A 25,218-nucleotide genomic window follows, 5' to 3' on the forward strand; every position below is an offset into this window, starting at 1 on the left:
TGTCTGTCCATCTGACATCATTTTTTGCAGCCGACGTGCGGGAAGCAGCTTCCATGAAATACTGACGGATCAAATCTAGATTTGATCAAATCTAAATTGAATTTGTCTTTTGAATGAATAGAGAAGGAGACTCAGAGAAAAGCACTGCCATAATCTGACCCCCAGAATACGGACGTGCAGTAATACATTCATCCACACACACACGGGACAATTTCCCAGGTTCCTCGGCACGAAGAATGACGTGGAGGGAATTTGCATCGTCTCCACGAACTGGATTCACAAAGTCGAATGCCAGCGCCCAAAAAAAACACACTGTCTGCGACAAGTTGAACCAGACTCTGAGGTGAGCAGTTTCCACAATTTGTATCACCTACACACACACACACACACACACACACACACACACAGACACACTGAAGATGTTGGCTGGCAGCGGCGTTTCGAACCACACTGCAGCCCAGGCTTCCAGTAAGTGACTTGGCTCGGTTTGCTGTCAACAAACGGCTCCCGCCCCCCTCCCCCCCCGGGGCCTGGACTTTCACAACAAGTCTCGCACAGTGATGCCGAGCCGGAACGCAGCTCCGGCCGCTCAGGTGTGCTGGCAGCGGGGCGCGTGGCGCACGGAGGAGGAGAAGGTCAACCCCTGCGCCGCCATTGGCTGTGGTGCGTTGACCCCCGCCGGCGTAGCAGCCGACGCACTCACTGCCAGTCACAGGAGCGTCCACACTACAGGATTTGGGCCCGAGGACACGTCCGGATGTTTAGCCTGCCGCACATCTGGCAGACGTCGGCGATTTGCGAGACCCCTCCGCAAATCCTCCGATTTGGGCCTTTTCGACGGCGAGAGACAGAATTAGGCTTAAAAATCGCGCGGTGGGAACTCGGCCCTTATCCGCCAACGTCTGTGTCTGGTCTTGTTTATATTTACTCTTCCTCTTCATTGGTTTGAAAGCCATACAAGTTGCATGACCACCACACGACGAGTGAGGTGCCGCAGACTCCCCTTTTAGGCGGACGACGCCAGTTGGTCCGGATCGAGTAGTTACCACCGCGTCGCTGCCGGAGTGTGACCGAATGGATAAACTGTTTTGACAAAACCTGAGTGATGACACACTCTGCCGAGATCTCAGCGGGCTAAAGTTCCTCCGGCTCCCTTAGATCCCGCATGCGTTGTTTGGGTTGGGCGGATCGCACAGTGGAGGCGGTGGCACTGATGAATCTCCCAGGAGGCGGACGGAGAACTCCGTGTAAAAGTTCGACTCATCATAATTAATATATAAGTGTCCATGAGCGGCGACTGCATTTTTTGCCCGTCCTTATTTGGCGCTCCTCTCTCGCTCTCCTCCAGTCCCCGACTTTGACCACTGCTGGCAGGAATTATGAGACTTTAAAGAGAAGGAAAAAATGTGCTCGACAGGCCCGACGCAGGCTGATGAAAACCATAACACTTATCGACGCGTCCATGTGTGCGAAGGAAGTGCACGTGTGACGCCTTCGTCTTCGTGTTTGCTGTACTCGTACTTCTATTTTTGTGAGGACCCTTTACAGAGCGATATTTGGCCTCACATATTCAAAGGGTTGTGCGAGGGTAAGTGTGTGTGTGTGTGTGTGTGTGTGTGTGTGTGTGTGTCTGGATTCCATCACATTCACTCTGTCTGTGACACTCATCTTTGGTGCTCTGAAGAAGAGCAGGCTTTTCTACTCTGTGTGTTGGCGTGTGTGTGTGTGTACGCGATGTGCACGAATAAGTTGATAATTAGGATATATAATATTTCATATGAAAAATGAAGCCAATGCAGAAGTGCCCTTAAACCTGCCTATGAGAAAGTGACTCTCCTCCTCACTTGATTTATAACACCGGTTAACGTTTTCCCGAGGAGTTTACGGTCTCAGTCGCTAGTTTCAAGTCTTCCTCAATACGGCACGATGTTCATTTAGCAAATTATGGTCCGATTCAGAGTCACGTTAGACGACAAAGGACTGTAGGCATCGGAGCGTCGATACAGCGCGGTTGACAGCCGGTTCCTGAAACAATACCAATGGTCCCACATGCCCGTCAGACCTCTACGAAAACATCTGTCTTCTCTCTGGCGATCCGATCACGTGCGGAGTTCATCAGGTCACACCTGGCATCAGAATGTGTCTCCGCGTATGTATGTGTGTGTGTGTGTGTGTGTGTGTGTGTGTGTGTGTGATCTGATCTCACTTTATAGGCAAATAAACACAACAAAGACCAACTAAATGATGTCAATGTGTTTGATGGACGTAGGGTAAACTGAGACGTGTGCAAATAATACTTCTGGCCCGTTACGAAGCTGTAGCAGGTTCAGAGGACTTCACACGAGACGCAACAGTTTGAATGTGTTCACATTCTTTTTCGCTGGAGTCCAAAATGCCAGTCAATGCCTGCGCGACTTTGACACATTTCAGCCGTTTTCTCTCCTCGTGTGCCAGAAGATTAACTGGAGGTCTTTGAACTGACTCTGAGTTCATAATAGTTCACAATCGTGTCGGCAGGGCTAAAATAAAATCCTGTTTTCTTGACCTTTTCTTGCTGATTTTGGTCTCCGTCACTGTACTTTCTGGCCTGAACGAACCGAGAACAAAGGCTCTCTCTCCCTCACACACACGCGCACGCACACACACACACACACACACACACACACACACACACACACACACACACACACACACACACACACACATACACACACACACACACACACACACACACACACACATGCACGCACACACACGCACCAGCTTTTCCAAACAATGGCAGGTGACATAATCACGCGAGGGAAGGGGAGGGATGATGGAGACCATTCAGTCGCCTGTACAGTACGCGGCCCCTGGCCGGCTGCTAATGAGCGCCGGCCCCATTCTGGCTGGGCGTACACACAACGGGGACAAAAGCTCCCCCCTCGGCCACACTGTTACATCCAGGGGCACGAGCACGAAGTGAAGCGGTCGGCCGCATTGTTGCACTTGGTTCAGTCGACCGCACGGAACTTTGCTGCCGTCTCACAAAGACTACGATAAAGAGTTCATACGTGGACTGGACGCGCATCTCTTGGGTGCAACCTGAGCCCGTCAGAGGGTCTGAGGGTTCTGCGGCGGAGCCTGACAGGCAAAACCCAGGGCAATAGCGGCACTCAGAAATAATTGAAAGTGACTTGAGACGGGTGCATGGACACGACGTCTACATTTTTGACCTCGTAACATTTTTTCATAACACAAATGGTTAAATCATTCATATTCATAAAAAATTGTCATGCCTGACGCGTTGCATGTTGCTCTGAATGGTGCTTTGTGGGTTTGGTTTTGTAACCGTCTCTGTGGCCCTTATTCTCCTCATGCATATGTTTCTTGTTGTATCGGATCTGTTGTTGTTTTTTGTTTTCTCGTCCCTTTTTTCTTTTGAGATTTTTTTTCCTCTGAGCGGGTCGTCCTGTGTGACAAAATAAAAAAAAGCAAACAACCGACTGCGAACACAGAGGGAAGATTAAACACCGACGGAACACGTCATTTAATCATCTCGGCACATCCGACTCAAGGAAACAAAATAATCTTAACGAGTTCCCGGTTTGTTTGGACGGGGATCGTGAAACGCCATTCGGAAACGAAAAGGCAGTGGTGTGGATGCAGCCTGAGAGGAACGTGTGGCCCCCGACCGCTGGGGCTCAGGTATGCTGGGTGACGGAGAGAAAGAAAAAAAACAAATCTACGTGTGGGGGGGGGGGGGGGGGGGGGGGGGGGTTGAAACAACACCGAGAGAGGCTGCCGCTCACGGTGTGAGATCCCTCCTGCAAATCGCATCAGCAATGTTTTCTCAGCAAGCGACGGTCAGAGGGAGTTCGCTGCTCCGACCGACCAACCTTTACTCCGGGGGAGTAAAGGTTTAACGCAATGTTCCACAACTGCAACGGAAAGAAAAAAATATTTGTCCAGATTCAAATTTTACATCTCGAGAATGAAAGGTTTGATCATTTTGTCCATTTTCACAGTTTATCTATTATATATATATATATAGAAAGAGAGAGACTGTCTGTCGGTTCATAGTCTGAACTCATCAACAACTTTTAGAAAATTCTAAACTGCCGACTGTAATTTACAGTCGACCGCAGTTGGCAGATGGTTTTAGCGAACTGAATTCCGTGAGGCTCGTCATTTAACACTGCAAAAAAACTGAAAACTTTTGACTGTGTTGTTGTTTGTTATTCCACGACTGCTGAGTCCCACTGCAGTGAACTTTTAATCAAGAGGCGACGTGATCACGCCTGGATAAAACACGGCGACTCCAGATGAATGATAATAAATTCATCTCTCTCATCTCCCGCGCGTCAATGTCGCAATAAATATAAGGCTGCTTTGAAGTTTCGTTTCATTTTCACACGATGTTAGCAGAAGGGGGAGTGCCACGACGCTATGGGAAAATCCTACACTTCCCACAATGCAACTCAAAAACAATGTCTTTCCGTAGAGCCCGTGTGAGAACATCTCAGCCCACCTGTGTTGACTTAACACCCCCCCCCACACACACACACACACACACACACACACACACACACACACACACACACACACACACACACACACACACACACACACACACACACACACACACACACACACACACACACACACACACACACACACACACACACAGAGGATAAAAAGCACTATTTCCCTTATGACAAACAATCTGGAAAAAGCAGCCACGCTCTCGCTCTGTGACTGGGAGCCAGCTGCCCCCCCTCCCCCCCTTCAACGTAAATGTAACAGTACTCTGGGTTTCCTCCCAGCCAGCTTCCTGTGTGTGTGTGTGAGTATGTATGTATATGCACGGACGTAGCGCTGTGACTTGGCGCTTTCTGTCGGGATGAATGCACGTTTCAGAAAAGCACTAAATCAAACCCTTTTTTTTTTCCCCCCCTTTCTTTAGCGATGCTTTGGTAATGGGAGTGTCTGAGGAGGGACGAGTGCATGTAAATCAAAGTAGACTGAGAGATTGGCAGGAGCCTCCGACCACAACAAACGCGTCACATCCTCCTCCTCATCCTCCTCAACCGCAATCCGTGTCTCAATAAAAAACAACTTTACAGAATTGTGAATATTCACGTTTGGTTCCTGGTCCCCGTGTTGGCTTTCATCCGCAGCACAAAAAACGGATGCCCGTTGACGACAAACTGCATGTATCTAACACCGCCGCCGGGTGCCGGCCATTTTCATTTTGTTGAATGTGGTTTTCCTTTTTCTATTTTTTCTCCTCTCCCGGGCAAAAATTGGTTTAAAAGATTCAACAACAAACTCGCGGAGGCCCAAAACTTTCGTAGGAAGCGGGGCCCACCCCCTCGCGGAGAACGCGGCATCAAGCAGCGGCACCAAAAGAAATTGACGGTGCATGTGTCGCGCGTACGCTTTTTCCACGCTCCGTCGCGCAGACGACAGAAGGAAAAGAAAAAGAACAATTCATTCAGAGTGTGCAGGAGCAGAGGAGAGAGAGAGAGAAGGCGCGCTCGCATGCTGCCACTCTGCTTCCTGCATTCCTCAGGGCGTCTGCAGACTCTCTGGGGGGAGACTTTAATGGATGGGGGGCAAAGGTCACTTCCTGTGCATGGATTAATTGAGATTTGCCATACGGAGAGCGGAGCGCAGACGAATGCCGGCGAGCATGTTGGGTGGAGAGCAGGGAGGGCGGAATCGGAAAAATGTAGGGTTGTGTTTGTTTGTTTTTTTCCCCTTTGCATTTTTATTGATGGTGTTCAAAAAAATTTGAGACTTTCGCAGCTTCCGGGGCTTCACGTTCATACGTGTTCCTGGCGAAGGACCTAATATTTCTGACACGGAGCTTCCTGAGCCCATGGTCCTTTAGGCTTGAACCTTTGGGACGACAGGAGTCACAGTTCAGATGGGGACATGCTACGGCTAGAAAGACAGACAATGATCCGCGGGAAATCGGTTCATTTGTGGCCTTTTGGACTGGAAGGTCTTCCCTCACCCAAAGTATCTCTGACAAGTCGTGACAGCAGCGCGCCGCGCGGAGCCAACAGTCAACTGACTGTCACGTTTGATTTAGGCCCGTGATCAAGTTAATACGAGGCACCGTTGTTATTTTCACCACCGACGACAACAACAACACTGCACCAGAGAAGCATTCGGCAAAATGTTGCTGGATGTTTTTTCTACGGGGACTCGCTGAGAATTATTAGTGTTCGAGCTTTTTTCCACCTCTGAGTACAGTCTGCACAGTGTCAATCAATATTATGTCATTTGCTGCCAGTTGAAAACATTACAGCTATTGCCTATAGTTCCGACGGCGGTATGTTAAAAATCCATATCGTGCAGCAGATTCTGGTCTGCTGTGTGTGTGTGTGTGTGTGTATTATGTAAGAAGAAGGACTGACAAGTCCAGCCACATGACAACCAGGTGTGTAGTCACACACACATACACACACACACCAGCCACAAACTCCTGCAGAATACACCCTTCATTTGATCAGAGAAAGAACATTTGCCTAACACACACACAAACACACACACACACACAGATGACTGAGCATGTCCTGCCTCCCTCATTTCATATTCAATTAGCAGACTCAAAGGAGGACGCAGACCTGATCTCCTGTATTGTGAGTGTGTGAGTGTGTGTGTGTGTGTAATGGTAAATGACATAATGGGAGACATGTGGCCTTGCAGAGTGAGGCAGAAGGGGACAGAACAGAGGGTGAGGCAGAGAGAGAGAGGGAAGGGATAATAATAATATAATAATACCAGTAGATTCACCCTTCACTGTTTCTGCTACAGGAAGAACGAAGCCGTCACATCGATGCTCTGGTCACGTATTTCGTTCATAAATCAAAAGCATTGTACGGGTTGCCATGACATCACTTATGATACGACATCTAATGATGGAAAAAAGAGTCTAAATTCTCTCGATTTCAGCTTCTTAAATGTCAATATTTTCAGTTTCTTTGCTCCAATATGACAGTAAGTCTTTGGTGTGTGGACAAAACAAAACATCATCTTGGGATTTGGACCAAACAACTATTTCCTGAACATGATCAAAAACCACATTAAAGGTTCAATTCTGAATTTTCTCAGTGTCCTAATTTAGACCCTGGCGCCACAGAATTCCTGCGGAAGGTTCCTACAGTTGCTGGGGGGGGGGGGGGGGGGGCTTAGCGGCCTCTTCCCTCCCCCTGACCGAGGACCCGAACGCCCAGCTGCTCTGTGTGAAATGCGTCTGTGACGGTGTTAATGTGGGGAAAAAAGAGCACCGACAAGACTCTAGCTGGACAAACGCAGGTTGAGAAAAGAAGGCGGGGACAGAGAGAGAGGTTGTGCAGGAGGATGGAGTGGAGGGATGAAAGAGGAAGAGGGGTGGGATGATGCTCTGCTGACATGAACAATGAGGTAGAAGAGTGTGGGACGTCCTGTTTGTTCTACTGGAACAACAACACGCCCACCAGCCTCACTAGCGCGTCCCTTTGCCAGGGTGCATCAGACTGATCGTAGCCGCTCTGGTTCTAATCCGACGCAGGAGGTTTTTCCTCTCTGACCACACCGCAGACACTTGGCCACGCAACAACAACACCTGCTCCAAACTGTTGCTACTTAATAATACGAAAACACAGATGTCCCGCAGATTTTTTTTTGATTTTGAGATGCAATGAAAAATTGTTAGAAAAAAAAAAGGCATCTTCTTTTGATTTCCTGTTGTCTGCGGATTTCCCACGTCTTGACCAAACGGGTCGTCTGACCAGACTGCGCTCTCTGAGGCTCTCCTCGGATCTGCCTTCTCTCGGTCACAGTCCGGCCGAATGGTCCAATTAAATTGGAAATGGAAAGTTTGTTGGTTCAAGTTTCATTGAAACACAAACACGGCTTAATTGGATGATTTTTCTTTTACTAGAACAGCCTTCCTGGGAAAGCATTTATTTTGAATTGCATAAAAAAAGACTAAATATACCAAATAGGGTATCTACGTAGGACCATAAGGAAATGAAAAGATAATGCAATTATCCTAGAATAGCCCTTTATTTATTGCTAATGCGATGTATAGCTACAGGGGCGACAACCGAGAGAATATCCCCCCCCCCCCCAAAAAAAACTTTTGCTGAACGTGAGAACACGAAACGTCCGCAACAGTTGCTCCGTACATTTTCCTAGACTTTTTTCGTGCCGGCTGTCGCGCATACGTGGTGTCAGTGAATGAGTCACACCACGTATGATCCTGAATCCTTTTTCAATTTCAATTCAACTTTTTACTTGTATAGCGCCAAATGACAACATACATTGTCTCAAGGCACTTTACACAGTGAGGTCAATATTACAATATGACAGCGGAAGACCCAAGAAATCCCACAATGAGCTGTAGCGCTATACCCTGAATTTAAACTTTCTTAAACTGCTTTGTTTCTCATGAGTGTTTTTAATACCAACCTATCATTCTTCCTTTATTATTTTTTTTATCAGCAACCACATACAGTTTACACTGAGTTTTGCACATTGCCACAAGCTCAACAGTTTCCTCTTCTCATTTCATTTGCAAAAGGGAAAAATGTTCTTCAGCTTCTACATTTTGTGTATTTCCTCACGTCACCGGCACTGAACTGGAACTACGACACAATGAGCGCGGGCACCGACGCGGATTAACACCACGCTCACCTTCACCTTCAGGCTTTCATGGAATCTGAATTGGTGACGAGAGTCGCAGGTGCACGCGGGAGATTGGAGCAGCGTCGCTGTTGACTTCAGCAGCCGGCGCTCAATGATAAAAGCCCCCGGCCCTGATGCGGCTCGTGCGGCGTGTCCACGGCGAAAAACATTCCTCCCTGCTGCTCTGACAAAAACGCCCGCGCCGCTCACCGTCACGCGAACCCCCGACTACGACGAGACTGTTGCTGCTGTTGATGCCGCCGTCGATAGCGCAGCGCTTTGAACCCGGCGTCTCCGGGGATCACAGGCCACGGCAGCGGGGGGGGGGAGGGGTCTCGTAGTCAAAGCAAAACTGTTTTGATACAAGTGACGTCTCCTTCTGAGAATAAACGGCGAATCGCTGCTTCGCATTCTCCGAAATAGATGTAATATGCACATTTTTAGAATCATCCACAGGGCGGGTTTCTCCTGCTTTATATTTAGCCTTGAGAAAACACCGGCGGTGGGTAAGACGGTCGGAAAAAACCCGTTATATTTCACGGTCAATTCAGCAATCACTATAGCGAGGGGAAGGGCCACGAAACCTGGACTGCACTTTAATCTTGCGTTCACAAAACTATATAATTACTTCTTTTTTTCGCGGGAGTCTCCGGCCCTCAATGCCTGCTCCCAAGCGGACATGGAAAAAAAGAAAAGAAGAGGGCTGGCGTTCGCTTCCCTCCTTCCCCTTCTCCTTCCCTTCCCCTTTCTGCTTTGAGCGGCCAAATTGGTTCCAGATGCATTCTCTCACGGCTAGCTCCACAACCGAATCGCAACATGAAAGCGACGGAGGCGAGAAGTTTTTCGCAAAAACTCGACAGAGGGGGCGGGCGGGCGGGGGGGGGAGTAGAGGAAGAAGGAGAAGCAGGAAAAGAAATGCGAGGAATTTCTACGCCGAGTAAAGAGTGGAGAGGGAGAAAGAGGAGGAGAGGCCACATCTTTCCTCTGGGGCACCACCGGCTGATCGCCTCCACCACATGGTGCTTTTCATCACACTGATAACACCCCCCCCCCCTTTTTTTCTTCTTATTTAAAAGATTTTCTCAGACCTCCATTATTGACACAAGAGACAATGTGCTGCCCAAGTGAGACTCTTCAGACCTATATGTTTCTTTTTATGTTCCAGGGGCAGATGTGCCAGAAAAGAAAAAAGAAGAACTGCACAAAGTGATATTTAGCCAGAGAGAGAACAAATCCACATCCTGGACCCATGTGGACGCAACATCAAAGACCTACACCCACAAGCATGTTAGACCAATTTATAACCCTGCCCCATGGAGGAGCCCCCCGTCCCGTCCCGTCCCGTCCCGTCCCGTCCCCCACACACACACACACACACACACACACTCCTTTTAGATAAAACACTGGCTGAGGGAAGCTGGGACACATGCGAGATAACAGCAGAAGAAGAAGGTCGCAGGGAGGGAGGGAGGATGGACGGACGCCTCGCCAAATGGTTTTCAAAAAGAAATGTAGCAGCGGAGCACAAAGTGGCAGCTCCGTGTGGACTCGGCCAATTAACAAGTGGAAAGCAAATTCAAGGACAGCTGCTCTACAACAACAACACACACACACACACCTCACAGTGTTTGTCCTAGCCCCCCCCCACTAAGTCCCACTGAATTCATTAGCACCCCTGGAGAAAGCTAATACGCACGTCAGTCAGACACATTTGCTTTTCTTATTCTTCTTCTTCCTCTTTTTTTTTTTTTTTTTAATTAGTCCAACAGACTTCATTCAAACGTGCAGGCAGATGAAAACTCATCAAACGCGATTTAGACAATGGACAATAAACACAGAGGAATTAGTAATCCTATCCACCTATCAGTACCTGCTTCCAATAATAACACGGCGACTTCTGAGAGGCGAAATATGGGAAACACAGAGATGTGGGGAATGACATTTAGATATTTCTTTTTCTTCAATGACTGCTATTGAATCTGAAGATGTTTTACGATTGAATAACAGAAGCTACGTGCTCCTATGATTGATATGTGAGGGGTAAAAGAGCTACACTGCACATAACGGTTTCTTTTCCCCCCAGATCCTCAGTCAGATCTGCTTCCTTTCCTTCCTTTCCTTCCTTCCTTTCCTTCCTTCCTTCCTTCCTTTCCTTCAATCCTTACTATTTCTCAGACAAGGACAAATCTTGTTTTCCAAAAAAAAAACCCTACCACAGCTCCGCATTAGACAAAAAAAAACAGGAGGGAATCCAAAGTGGAAAGTTGGTATCAACAAGTTTTCCCCTAAAACTTCCGAGGACTCTTCCCGGAGTTGAACGGGACGCGCACCCTCCGCGCGCCGCGTTCACGCTAACGTTGGAAATAACTTTACGCTTCTTTTTTTTCCCCCTTCTCCGTTTCGGCGTAGTGAATCGTCTCTAACACTTTGTTTTGCGAGTGTCCAGGATACGCGGTTGAACTCGGCCTTCATTTTTTTTTTTTTAAAGCGCAGCTTTTACGATCGTTCCTTGCCTTTCCTGCCGTCACCCTCGCACCCATACTCGCTGCGGCGGTGGGCGGCAGCTAGCGCCCTGAGCCAGTTGCCACCTCGGGGTTTTACGGGCAACGACGCACGCCGGAGCCCCAGTTCGCAAGCCGAACTCGCAAGAGAACCTCCGCTGTGCCAAATGCGTATTTGAAAATGGTCTGCGGCGTGTTCAGGGTCCAACAAATGAGCGGATGGGCGTTCAAGTGAGCGACTTGTGAGCGGAGTTCGCCGCGGCGCACTGAACGCAACACGATGCCCAACTGTCACTGAAGTTCGGTCGCGAAACCTGCCGCGTAAAAAAGGACAGGCGCAGTCCCGCTTTCACTTCTACACAGTCAGCGTTGTTGTTTTTTTCTTTATCTTGCAGTGCAATTTTCTCCTGTCGCTGTCCCGCTGGCACGGCGGCGGACACAAGGCGGCTCCCTCCGCGGACAGACGACTCGCAGCTGTGGGGATGGGAACTCACCCTGAGCGCGGAGCGGCGGGCAGCACAAGTTGAGGGCGAAGAGGAAAGTTACTATCTGGAGACACACACGCATCTTACTGCGATCCCGAAGTGCATCGTGGACGAGAAGACGTAGGGAACAGCAGCGCGATGATAAGCTCCATGGATCACTGCTCGATACCCCACTTTCTCTCTCTCTCTCTCTCTCTTCTCTCCCTCTCTCTCTCTCTCTCTCTCTCCCCCCGGTCAGAGGAAGTTCTCTTGCCCCCGTTTGGTGTGTGGAGATCAGGGGACATGCGCAGTACACTACCTAGGTTAATCATGGAGCAACAGTTATGTGATACAGTTTAATACTGGAGGTTGAACCCTCCATCACCTTGTAAGACATTACATTAATCTTTCTCATGCATGCGCACAGGCCTGACACACTTTAGAGAGCGTATTCCAGAGGACCAGGGTATGGGGCCAATAAATAATATCGCAATATATGTTCTGTTATATCGCGATACACGATATTTATTGCAATATTTTTTTAAATGTCCTCTAAAGATATGATTAGATAAACCTTTATTTTTCCCACAATGGGGAAATTTGGACATTACAAACAACGGATGTCGGTATTAAAACATTCTCTAATCTTAATTATTATTCATTCGTGGTTTCTATTTGGGACAATTTTAAACTTCAAATCAAGTCTCATGGCGGCAGCCTTTACAAAAATTTTACATAGACAATTTGTAGTCGCGGTTTTCACGATATATAGTAATTTAATACATCGAATATATATCAAGATTCAAAATACCGCCCACCCCTAGCCCAGCCCTAGTTTAGAAAACATTCATAAATGGCTACTTTTCTTATGGCACAGTGTGTTGTTTTGTTTTTTTTTGTTTACTGCAAACTTGTGTTTACCAGAATTACAAGTCATTACATCAATCATCCTAACCCACACGCCCAAGAAAAACTGGCCAGACCTGCAGGGGCGGTGCAACAGCGTTGGCGATGCAGACTGTTGCCCCAAACTGAGAGCGCCCCCCCTGAGAATGGCTGATTATGATAGTCCACAGCAGCTACAATCCTGTGAAGTTTTTAAAACAAATATGAATTATAATCAGCTATGTTAAACTGCGATGCCACTAGAATCTTGGAAACCAACCTGAAAACCATCTTTTCTTACAAAACCTGAATAATTTTACAGGCTGCAAGCCATACAAGGGGATGTAGCTCAGTGGTAGAGCGCATGCTTTGCATGTATGAGGCCCCGGGTTCAATCCCCGGAATCTCCAACCAGCTTTTTGGCCGTCACCGTTTGACTCCAGGTCAGGGCCCTTAATGCTATACCTGCCTCGGTTCTAAGTTGCTTTGGATTTAAACAAAATGAATGTAATGGAATACTGAAATATCTGAAAGTATTATGTGCCTGGGATGCTGGTGTATAGATATGTACATTTATAGTGCTCATAATGGGTAATGATGGATGATTGGGTAAAAATAAGTGAAACTTTTAATTTCATCTTTAAATAAAATTTGCAGCAAAAAAGGTGAAGGGATGATTTTATGATGCGATACACTTTGGGGACTTGTGCGCCATTAGAACAAATCTTGCAGCCTTCATCCACAGATTGCATTTGTCTGCTCTGGGGTTACTGTGAATTGCACAGCAACTTTCTGGTAGCCAGTTATATGCCTGCTATCTGGCATATTTTACATTCCAGTACATTGCTGTAATATAATTGCAGCAGAGAAAAACCAGTGCGGCAGTGTATCCATCAGCGAAATCGTGTTGCAATTTAAGGTGCGCTGCAAAAGAAAAAATAGAATGAACAGTAACTTACTGGCAGGCAGTCACCTGCTTTAGCTGGGCGTTGTAGTGCTTCACTTTTACAGCATTATAATCAGGACTGAGGAAAGGGACACAGTAAAATACTGCTTTTCTATAAATAGAGAGCAACCTGACGATTACAATATTTCATCCTACACTATTAGCGCCATCAGTCTGCGTGTAAGAAAGAAAATCACATAGTTTTCTTCTGCACATAATGCTAATGAAAACATTGCTCCAGATTACACATTGATCAGGGTAAGATGACTCTTGACAGAAGCTGTAGTGCTAAAACGTCCTCTCACCTTCTAATTCTGCCCATTAAAATCAATCAAATATGATAAATTTACATGTAGATCAACAAGGGTTGTTTGTCTTTGTACCTGTACTTCCCTCTTCTGCGCCTCACCTGGACCTAAGCACTGCACTTCGCCTCAACTGGATCCGTCCAAAAGAGAGAGGGAGTCTTCACTCCTCCGGGGACGAGGGGGGCCAACATGAATAAAAGTGCTCCAAGGCCGACTGTATCACGCTTATCGTGTCGAACCATCTTGGCTGATCTCTTTTCAGAACACTCCTGACACCTGTCTTCCATTTTGTTAATTGGGATATTAAAGAAGTGGAGTATTTATTTCCTCTTGCTGTTTAGAGCATCTTTTTATTTTGATTCCCATTTAATGCCTGTCGGCACAAATTGAAATGGCTATGTGATAAAGTCGGTCTCAGATTCTGGATCCTCTGAGCGAGAACAGTTATAGAAATAAGATTTCTTTGTGCTGTTCATAGAACTATGTGGAACCCTAAGAAAATTATTTCTACCTCTATTAATAACAGAACTGAACCTCATAGACAAAGTTGAAAATGCCAGCATGTGAAGATAACCATTCAGGTAAGAGAGATTTCCCAATACACCCACCCAGTTACAGGAAGTGCTGTTTTCCAGGAGGAGTAGGGGAGGGGGGGGTTCCAGTCTGTCTCCTCATTGTGCCTCTTAATGCCCGTGTCAACAGGGCCAGGCGGCGTTTTGTGCCATACAGCTGTCAAACAGCAGGGAAATCTGTGTTCAGGGAGTCATCCTCTTTTGTAACGGGTCGAAGGTCGTGAGCGAGGGAGGATGTCAGGGGCTGGAGTCAGCACTTTGGCCCCATGCGGCTACATCATACTGTCGATCGGCATGAATGGCGAGGGGCCCCCGGAGAGAGAGGGACAACTGGCAGCAGAGTGGAGGAGGATGAATCGTGGGTATTCATACCGATGTACTGGGGTGGCCCGGGATAGATGGTCCTTTCATTTTAAAACACATGACACAGGACTAGTACTATTAACTCAAAACATATAAAGGTGACGTTAATGAATGATGAAGCAATTAAAATAGCAGCATTGTAATCTCATATTTAATTAAGAGATTCGTTTTTTTTAAGACCTCAAGGACTCACACAGCTGATTCTGTAGTCTTGATATTTGATGTTGTGCTCTGTCTGAGTAACATCATCAGTGAAGTGCAAAGACAGGCGGGGTTAAATGGACACATTCATACAGAGTTGCTGCTTACTGCAGTTTCATACATACACTCTCATACACTGCCGGAAGAGGCAATTCGGACTGGGAGAAGTGGGGAATTGAACTGCCGACCTTCGGGTTAGTAGACGACAGTCCCTACTTCCACCACATTCCATTCATAATGAGGAAATCAAGATGAAAATTTGTTTTTGTGCTAAAACAAGGCTTAAGAAAATGTTCATTAGCTGTAAATGTTCATAAACCTGCAGCACCCTTCTCCACAACATGCTGAGCAAAAGATTTGAAATTATTTTCTCGATTGTCTTTGCCGATTCTTCCACTCCGTCCTAACCAGAGCTGGATATTTACTTTGTAAGGTTTAAATTCAGATCCCTTTGCAGAGGTGTGTAGACCCTTTGGGATGGTGCATTTTTATCAAAAGTGAGGCTCAGTACTATTTTGTATTTTTCACCAATATGAAAATCGCCAAAAACGGTGATAATAAATAATTATCACACTCACACACACACATCTGCCCACAGCAGAGGCAGCTGACTGAACAGGAGTCTGGAGAGGAGGGAAAAAAATAAAAAGTAGCGTGTTGAAGAGAGAGTCTCTTGTTTGCTGTCAGACCTACAGTACAAACCCCGAGGCCAGAGGCTCCATCCGTCACTGACTGGCCAACTGGCTCACAGCTCCGGCATAGAGAGCCATTGTCATGGCAGACGAAGCAAAACACCATGATGAATTCAGTGTTGTTGTTTTCCATTAGGTCTCCAACCAAGCAGATGTCGTTGAATTTCAGTCATTACACAGTTTCGCAGATCTGTGTCTGCACGCACGTGCATGGGCCTGTTACTAAAATGTGGATGGGACCAAATTAGAGTTGTTTACCTTTGAAAATAAACATGAAATGTATTAGCAGGACAAAGTTTAGTTCAGGACGGATGTGTTGTTTATGACTATGATCCATATTGACTCATTCATGACGATGTGCTCTGTAGCCCACTTTCACACACACACAGACACACACACACACACACACACACACACACAAAGCTCACTCATATAATAACAAATAATAAATTCCATTCATAGTTTCAGAAACTCTTATTCATGGTTGACAAGACCCGCTGACACACCGCTGCAAGTACGGAGAGCGACGGAACGAGGTAGAAAGATCCAAATGTGGCAAAAATTTCTGCCCCCCCCCCCCCCCCCCCCCCCCCCCCCAATGTGGTACCACAGTTCATTTCTTCTTCAATTTGTATAATTGTCTCAACTTCCTGCAAAGTTCGAACTATCCCAAAAAGTTGTTTTCACACAGTTAATAAACCAAACCATTGTTCGGTTCAATTGGGACCGAAACCATCTCTTTTGGTCAGACTGAATTTTGGTGCTAGGCAACTTTCACAACTTTCAGACTAAACTGAAAAGCCTGAAGGCCTCGACCATACAAGGCAAGTGTGAAAACGCCCTTAGTTCATCATGCAATGGGCAAAAAACGTTACTGCTGTCCCATGTGTTGACTTGTTAGGGCTTTAATCAGTCCAAAGGAAGACGTATGCTCTGCCTTTTCACTGGAGATATTCCATGTGATGTGTTGGTGTGCATCGCATTGCCTTTCACCGCCTGTCAGCGCGCACACAAACACACACACACACACACACACACACACTGAGGCCTGGGTCACAGTGAAGGTGTGAATGGAAACCCTATACATTTCCCAAAGCAAACAATATCTGTCAAGTTCACACTGGCTGCTCATGTACAATATATGTCCATACAAGCTCAAAGTGGCAAACACACACACACACACACACACACACACACACACACACACACACAGACAGTGAAAACACAGAAAAATAGAAAAGAGCGGGTTCTGTCAGTGTTCTGGTGTCAGCCATGATGGATGGGCGAACCATGAACATGTGGTTCGCTTTTGTTGCTCTGTAAATCCACCTTTACCGTTGAGCTGTTTGCTTGGTTTGAAATGGCTGACTTCATGACTCAAACTTGCCATTGCAGGTAGAATGAAGTAAAAAAAAAAAAAGAAATAACATGGGGGCCACCTGCGGCCCTGCACTCAGGTGTCAAGACTGACGGCTGAGAGCTCCGTGTTTGTCCTTGGATTTCTACACCAATGAAGACCAACATTTGTCAATGAGGGTCCTTGAGTGACAGCTTTATATTCCACAATGGAGTGTAATTGACATTGAAAATGAAAATCTTTCAATGAGTATTCTTATAGTAGTGGGTCTGCTGTCGTTGAATTTCCTTTTGGCCACCTTGCTTTGGGGCAAATGAACTCCACAACCAGGTGCCAACTCTTATCCTGACATATTATAACTTGCTATGGCTACTAGGGCTAATATGTTAAGATGTTTTTGCCTTTATTAATTAAATTGGAGACTCTAGCTCCTCAGGTAGCATCATTTCACCAGACCTTTACCGCCACGAACGGGGCGAATGAAAAGCTCAGAGTTTGGCCCATAGTAAATACATAAGTATTACTTAATGCTGCTTTAATCACATAAATCAGTGGTTAGCACGAACAAAGCTACGGAGAGTTTATTTTTACTAAGAGCTCTTCATGGTAATCTCGGGGAAATGTGTGCGGCTACGGTGAGCATATGTGTTGGGGGGGGGGGGGGGGGGGGAGTGCACCTGGAGGCCATATGTGAGAAGCCATGGGAGTGAGAAGCACACGCACATACAAACATATAGGTAAGGCCTGCCTACGGGGGCCTACAATGTGGCCTCTGTACTCTGCGGTTACGAGACGCCAATAAATGAGCCAGAACTCGGTGACTGAGTCTCATTTCATCTGATACCAGATTGCGCTGAGGTCTGCTCACACGTGCTCCAACTTCCTCTTCCCGGGCTTTCATTTGGGAGCATGACGCGGGGCCTGTTCATTCCTGAACCGCAACGTTGGAGGCCGATTTAACTGCACGCGACTGACTGACTGACTGACTGACTGACTGACTGACTGACTGACTTGAGATGCTTTCAGATATTGCATTCAAATCAATATCTTGAATGCATACGGAACATAAGGCAAACTGCGGAAAATATCTGAACCCAATTTTTCCGGACATTCTCCGGAGTTCCCAGTCTGACGACAGCTCGAGTGATGAAGTTAGACCCCTGGCCAACCAAATGCCACGCGGCTGAGTGCGGAAGTTTCACAATCGGATTGGCCAGTTGAGTCTTCTGCGACGTCTAGGTCCGACGTCCACACGACCCTGGAGTGTTTTAAGCGCCTTAAACAGAGAACGCCTTGGAAACGCCGCTGGTGCCATTTTGGTTTTGAAAACTCTGTGGGTATATGTTTCAGTCTGCAGTTCATCCAAAGGTACAGCAACATTCCATCGAAATTGAGTTTTGTTTCTTCCGTGACCGTTGTCAACAGAGTGACATGAAAATGAACGAGGCGTCACTCCCGCTATTGTGCTGAACATTGCAGTGATGTGATTTGATTGAAGCGGTTTGCCTCTAGTGGCGACTTGAGGAACTGCACACTGGCACTACGCTTCGACGAACCAAGACGCCGACCGCAATTTGCAGCTCGTGCCAGTGAAGGTTACTAACTCTCTACAGGTCGTCTTTTATCCCCGACGACCCTACCCTCTATAAAAGTCCCCTCAGGTCCCACAAACCGGAGTTTAACGCTGATCACTATGCTGAATCGCGAGGGGTAAAACACTGCTGCCGAGCTGCCCCGCTGCAGGTCCCCCGGAAAACCCAGCGCGTCCCGCGCGGCAGCGGCGGCGGCTTGCCAATCAATGAAGTCACGGCGGGTGTTTTTTCCATCGACTCAACGCCTGCCGTGACGTCACGGGAGGTGAACTCACACCTTGGTCCAAGCGTACCAGGGGGAAACAAAGGGACGCATGCTGGTCGTGTTGCCACGGTCAGTGGTGGATAATCAATTATGAGCTAATTGTCCAATAGCGATGGCGTTACACACAGTTTGAGGTACCACTGGGCTTCAAAGACATTTTTTTTTTTTTAAAAAACACCACAGGCTCACAAAAGCCATGTAGAAAATGCAGACCACATTTCATATTAAACGAGAACAGACACACAAAGTTCCGACCCTCTGTCTGTGTGTGTGCCTTGGCAGCTGAAAGTCAGCCGGTCGCAGAAGGAAAAACACAACCATTCGTGGCCTTTTGCCTCTTGACGGATTGTTGTCCATTTCGACAATGCCCTCGCAGTGATTTAACAATTTAACAAGCCCAAAGTCTCGTTTTGGCTCACCTTTACTGCTTTCATTTCTCACTTTGTGGCACTGATGTATAAATATATCCCAGGATGGCCGAGCACCATTGTGACATCACCTTTCGCCGTGGTCAAAGGTGAAACAGACTTGAAACAAGGACTGTGAATCACAGCTCAATCCCGACTCAAGGCTGATTTTCAGATATTTGATTCCGCCCCGGAATGCTACACTTTACAGGAGAAGTTGTCTCCACTGCGTATTGTTTTAGCTTTGCAGCATCGGGAAACATCCCAGCACACTGAACATCATGCAGAAGGATCGTATGCAGGCTACCGAGGCCCACATCTGCTAATGTGCACGTGCGGTATGCATATTTAATACACACCTCCCAAAACAGCAGTGTGGGCAGCAGCACATATGCATGTACACATGGACTTCATTCGTGCTGAGGCCACTGCTGGGATCGCAGACTGTCCACTCTTCAAAGAGAACAAACCGCTTACAATTTGCTCATTCACTTTGAGTCTTGTATTTGGAAACGGTCAAATGGTCATACAAATTCTAAGAAAAGCAAACAGGGGAAAGACACCAGCAAACATTACGCTAGAAGCGGTCAGACAGGTGTCAACTCAAAACGAAAACAAAAATATCAGAAGCAAAAGATTCCGGTATGCCATGTCGCACACAAAGCCAGATGCTGCCGAAGCTTCTGCCAGGATGAGACCGACCTTTGTGACCTATGTGTTGCTGTGAAAACACCCAGGCACGTCAGAGAGCTATTGGCTTTCAGGTGGCCGTGGTAGTGCATCACATCAAGACGCCTGGGTCCGGGCCAGAGCTGCAGCGGGACAGCTGTGACTGGTTTGCTGCCTTTTTTTTTGAAGGGGGGCGCCCTTCCCTCTCCACCAGGAAGCCGGAGGCCACAAGCCTTGCTAATGCAGCAATGCTCCAATAGGGGAAAATGTCGCGGCCCTATTCAACAACCTGGAAATTGTCATGCGTAGGCACACGTTTCCTCCACGAGACATTTTTTTCTGCAAAACCCAAAGAATATTCAAGCAGGTCTCAGGGGGGCTGGAATGTTCCCCGACAACAGGGATATGTTTTCTGAAAAGGACCCGATATTATGTTACAGACCGACCAAACACGCAGACCAGCACAGCTGACGGTGCTGTGCCTGGAGCAAGTCATTCCTCTGCTGGCACTGGAAGAGGTCTTGAGCCCTAATTTAATTTGTGTCAATAATTTGACACTTGACTTTATGCTGTAAATCCATCAGTGCATCACGGCATAATCTGTGCACGTGTCTGAGGTGTGAATGATGGCCATCCATCACACCGGAGAGCCGCAGTGCACACCGTGCCGAGTCAGACGCATCCTCTGTAAGTACAGAGTGATGGATCTCGTGTCAAACTATATTTGCTTTGCACCACCAGTTTCTGTTTGTTTTTGGGTTTTTTTTGCTCTTTATATATATCTTACCCCAAGCAAGGTATCTATTGAGATTAAAGAAGTAAAGCAACAAAATATAGAAGTTATTTGAATTCAACGTGCAGTCTATTCGACAGCGGAGAGTCTGCTCCTGCTGCATGAAAACATTTTCCTCCCATGGAGGAGAGGAAGCCTCTTGGGCGTAGAACCATCCTGTTTCCAAATTTGCCATAATTGTTTCATATTGCTGGTCGTGAATTTGCCAGAAACCAGGCTTTTTTTTCTTCTTTTTTTTTTTTTACACCACTGACCGCTGTGCTTGTGCAATGTGCCGCTGACTCACAAAAAATAGAACCGATATGCCAAGATAGAATATGGCTTTCATGTGTGACGAGCAGAAAGTGGCCATAAAGACTTGGCAGCCAAATCGGCAAAACCTGGTGAAAACTGAAAAGCAAAATGAACGCTGGATTTAATGTTTACATGATGTGTATGTCAGCTGGTTGAACAGATAGATATTATCCGTGGGGATGGAGCGAGGCAGCCGGTGAACCCTCCCTCACCCTACGAGACCATTTGAGCATCATCATAACAAGTGACGTCGGCAGCCCGTCTGCTGAATCCATTCAGCGTAGCAAATAGCACACGTCTTGCCGCAGAGTCTTTTACCCCGTTTGAAAAACATCTATAAAAAGACACTTTTTAGGGCCGCAATTACCAGTCCTGTCCCTGCTCCCCGCGTGGCTACGTTTACAACACTGAAGTGTAAATAGGGTGGATACGACTGGCAGCGTGTCTAAGTGGAGGACGTTTCAAACCTCTGTGGACGGAACAACGTGGACGTCCTTTTGTGTTTATGGCTTCCTTTCTTGAGACGACGCTGTCAAAGCCGGGGCAACAACGTACAGCCTCAGTTGCATTGGGTCTTTCAGCAAACGTTTCCCTTTCAATTACAGGCATAGGCACGTTTCTTGCGTTGCACCCTGGCTCAGTTTACGACCAAACACTGGTGTTAATATGAGTTTATAGGTCAACGGCAAGTTAGGTGCAACACTTTGAGGAGCTCACTGTAAAAGTGGTTTGACCAGTAAGTAGATTTCTATATGGATGTATACCTGAAGAACCTTCTTTTTTTTTTTTTTGCTGGTGAGACTGAACCAAACACGACAGCGCTGCTGCAAGTGACACCGTGACATTTTGCTTGTCAATTTGTTAATATGAAAATAGAAGTTTTGATTCGCTGTAGACAGCCATATCGACCTCCTTACATCGACCCTCTTCGGCTGGTGGTTTGTGGGCATCTCCATCTTTTTCTACTTTTGTAAATCCGCAGTGATTCTGGAAAACAGCTGCGGCCCCATTGTCATCCTTACGTAACGTATAGCGCTGCAGTTCGCCGTGATGCTGCACTATTCCTTGTCGGCCAGACCCCGCTCCTCCGGGGCTGCCCCATCCGCTGACAGCACACAAGCTGTAATTTCGGGCTAACTAGGGGGATGATTCGACCACAGAAAAGAAAAGAAAAGAAAAGAAGAAAAAAAAAATCACATTTAGAAATGGCATCCAGTCTGCGGTTCGGAGCTGCGTCCAGAGCGCTCTAACCCAGAAATAACCCAAAGACTTGATTTAGACAAATAGGTTGTTTTTCACTCTGCATTCTTCTGTTGTTTGTAAGCGGCGCACGGAGGTCAGCGCGAGGTATGCGGAGTTCGGGCTGAATAGATACGCCCTCGTTTTCCAGAGGAATACGTTCAGAGCTTTTCAGAAGACCATTTTTTTTCTTCTTCTTCCTACTGTGGATTTCAGGAGGAGTGTGCAGGCTTTCGGCTGGCAGTATTTTCAGTCGCATCAGATAGCCACGCGAAGTCCTCATACATGCATTCGTTGAATCTACGCAACATTTTTCTTTAGAATTTGTATTAAATAAGACAATAAAAAACAAACATTTGCGACAATTAAGTGGACAAAAATTGCATTCAAATGTGATGAATAGATGGATTGATCATCCGGTAACAGATGACAATACATTTCTCTATAAATTTGCAGGTGACATCGGAAAATTCCCAAGATATGAGGGTTGGAATAACACTACAAAATCCTTTAAAAAACTTTCAATTGACCACTTCAGTTGTTTCATAATGTATATCTCTATAGGCGTTGTGGTGTACTGAACATTTCACTGGACAAATGACGCTGTGTGGATCAGCGCAGACTGGGACCTCTACCGATGGCCTCATAGCAACCTCCCTTTTAATAACCGAGCGGGTACCACAGGGTTCTGTGCTTGGTACATTAGTATTTACAACAACAACAACAACATAAACAATGACATTACTCCCACAAAAGCAGACAATATCCGTTTCTATGCATTGGTTTCAATCTTATGTGCACACAAGTCTCTTCCATCTCAACCCTAAGGATATGTAACTGTTTGCCCTTCGCTCTGCTTCAGACGTTATATCTTATATCTGCCTGCCATCTCTAAACATAATGGTGCTAATAATGAAGTAGTTTAATCTTATGAATAAATTGAATTAGCAGGGAGATAGAGATCTTACTTAAAAACCTCATTAAAAACCATAATCCGATTAGATCACTATGGTTTCTTATATTAGATTATTGTGTGTTCTTTTCTTTATAGAGACCGGAAAGTCATTGTGCAATTGACCGTCTTGGCTGTGCTTGAGAATATGCTTTGTTCTCACACTGCTCCTTCCACGACTTGATGAACTTAACCATTAAAGCCCCTTCCTCGTGACTTGTCGCTACTCCTAGTTTTGGTTGCAACAACTAAAGCCGTATTTCCAGTCACTTGCCCCAGAAAATGGCCACGTGCTATAGGTCTCTCTCGCTGAAGGGGCTCTGAAGGGCCGCTCAGCGCATCAACAGTCTCCAGTTGAGTTTCTCCAGGGCGAGGCAGACGTGCCCGTCCTCTCGTGTGTCTGATCAAAGCCGGGGAGAGGGGGGAACAAAAACAGAAAAAAAGGACAAAACCGGGGTGACGGAAACATCTCAGCAAACGGCGAGCTGAAAATAACACATTCATCATCATCATCATCATCATCATCTCAGTCCCAGCTGTGCACGCGCTGGAATTAATCAGGAGTACAAAGCCACAAAAGAAGCGAAAAGTCTGTGACGCAGGCCAAAGGGAGGCCTGTTGCACTTCAACTGGGTCCCGCTGTGTTTACATGCCGGTTCCAAGCGGCCGTGACGTCTCCCAAATACACCCGATCACCACGCAACATACAGTCAGTGGTTTAACCACTGAGAGGCAGGTGGCAGGGGCCAGAGCACAAAGGTCACAGGACCAAATATATCATCTGATCAGCTCCGGACATTGTCCCGAACTTCTCGTTCGATCTCCTGCTGCGTTCGTCACGTGTCAGATACATTGTGTAAATTGAAACAGTTTGTATGATTTCATTTGACCTTTTGTAAAAAACAACAACAACCACAACCACAACCATACACTTGTGTCAATATGTTTTGTTTGGATTTCGTTATTCATTTTAGTTGGCTTTAGGCGCCACGTCCCTGGTCAAGACCACCAGGTCAAATCCCAAATCAAACCAAGGAAATAAGTCGTTCTTTCGTGTGCTGCGGGTCTACCCTGCCGAACATGTTTTGGTTTGCCGATTCAAATGATACGTCTTGTGAGGAACACGCAGAAGAGCGAATGACATCTGATCTTGGGGTGGACTTCAAGTCACCCTATGTCAAACGTTTCCAGTCTTAGTGACGACTCAAATCATTGGTGTTAAAGCCAAACTCAAATTCCTTGTCTTTTTTTGTCCTTGGCAAAGGACACTTGGCACCTTATTACTTTTCAAATGTTTACATATCTGTGTAAATGTGGCCTCAAATTGGACTTTATCCTTCTTGTGATGAGTGTACATTGGTCCATTTGGTTTCCATATGTCTCAAATCCTCAGAGCCTTCCCTCAAAAATCCTCTGGATGAAAGCAGCACATGAGCAGATGGCAGTTGTGCGTCTGAGTGAACACTGTGTGGGGAAAGGAGTTCAGGGTAATTATACAAAATTTTAACCACGATAGCAACGAGGTAATATGAATCAGCTGTGGGGAAATCAGAGTCATGCAAAGGACCAAGTGAATACACGATCACAAATACATTTAATGAGCTACACCTCAACCTCTACAACCTCCAAACACGTGCACATTAAGTGATTTCCTTCTTTGGATCGAGGACAAGTCTCTAAGGCGAAGTGGCAACATTTGATAAAAGTATTTTTTACTGGCACCAACTTGCTGTGTGTGTGTGTGTGTGTGTGTGTGTGTGTGTATATGCTGGAGTTCTGGAAGAAATTAGGGAAACCATTCTGCCTCAGTATGTTTAACATGAATGAACCTGTGTGAACAGCCAGGTCTTAATCAGCGTGACTGGTGTTAGGTTTCACATACGTTTTCATTAATTGCAATCTGGAGGATTCCAGGCATTTGGCGTGTGACTGTGTTGTTAAGTTATTCCTCAAGGAGAGGGGAAAAAAAAACCCTCTTAGGTACCAGGAAAGCCTCAACCGTTGACTGCTAGAATGATGCAGTGTTCGAATTAAAGAATTGATGATGGCCATTTATC

The 25,218-nt window shown here is 46.5% G+C and overlaps 1 protein-coding gene and 1 non-coding gene across 3 annotated transcripts in view; one reads left to right on the plus strand and one right to left on the minus strand.

Annotated features, from left to right (window-relative positions):
• reck (reversion-inducing-cysteine-rich protein with kazal motifs) overlaps positions 1 to 11,873 on the minus strand; it is a 41,670-nt gene extending 29,797 nt beyond the window's left edge. The window contains exon 1 of one of the 2 annotated variants that reach the window (XM_035619195.2): positions 11,657 to 11,873. In XM_035619195.2, the coding sequence (XP_035475088.1) occupies positions 11,657 to 11,729 (73 nt within the window). In that variant the 5' untranslated portion in view covers positions 11,730 to 11,873. The remainder of the gene's footprint in view (positions 1 to 11,656) is intronic. The other variant, XM_035619197.2, reaches the window with a different exon arrangement.
• A 976-nt stretch (positions 11,874 to 12,849) lies between these two features.
• trnaa-ugc lies at positions 12,850 to 12,921 on the plus strand. Its single transcript has one exon. It is a non-coding gene; the product is annotated as a tRNA-Ala (tRNA).
• Positions 12,922 to 25,218: the final 12,297 nt, after the last annotated feature.

The sequence above is a fragment of the Scophthalmus maximus genome, chromosome 21 (assembly GCF_022379125.1).
Source record: "Scophthalmus maximus strain ysfricsl-2021 chromosome 21, ASM2237912v1, whole genome shotgun sequence".
NCBI classification, from domain to species: Eukaryota; Metazoa; Chordata; class Actinopteri; order Pleuronectiformes; family Scophthalmidae; genus Scophthalmus; species Scophthalmus maximus.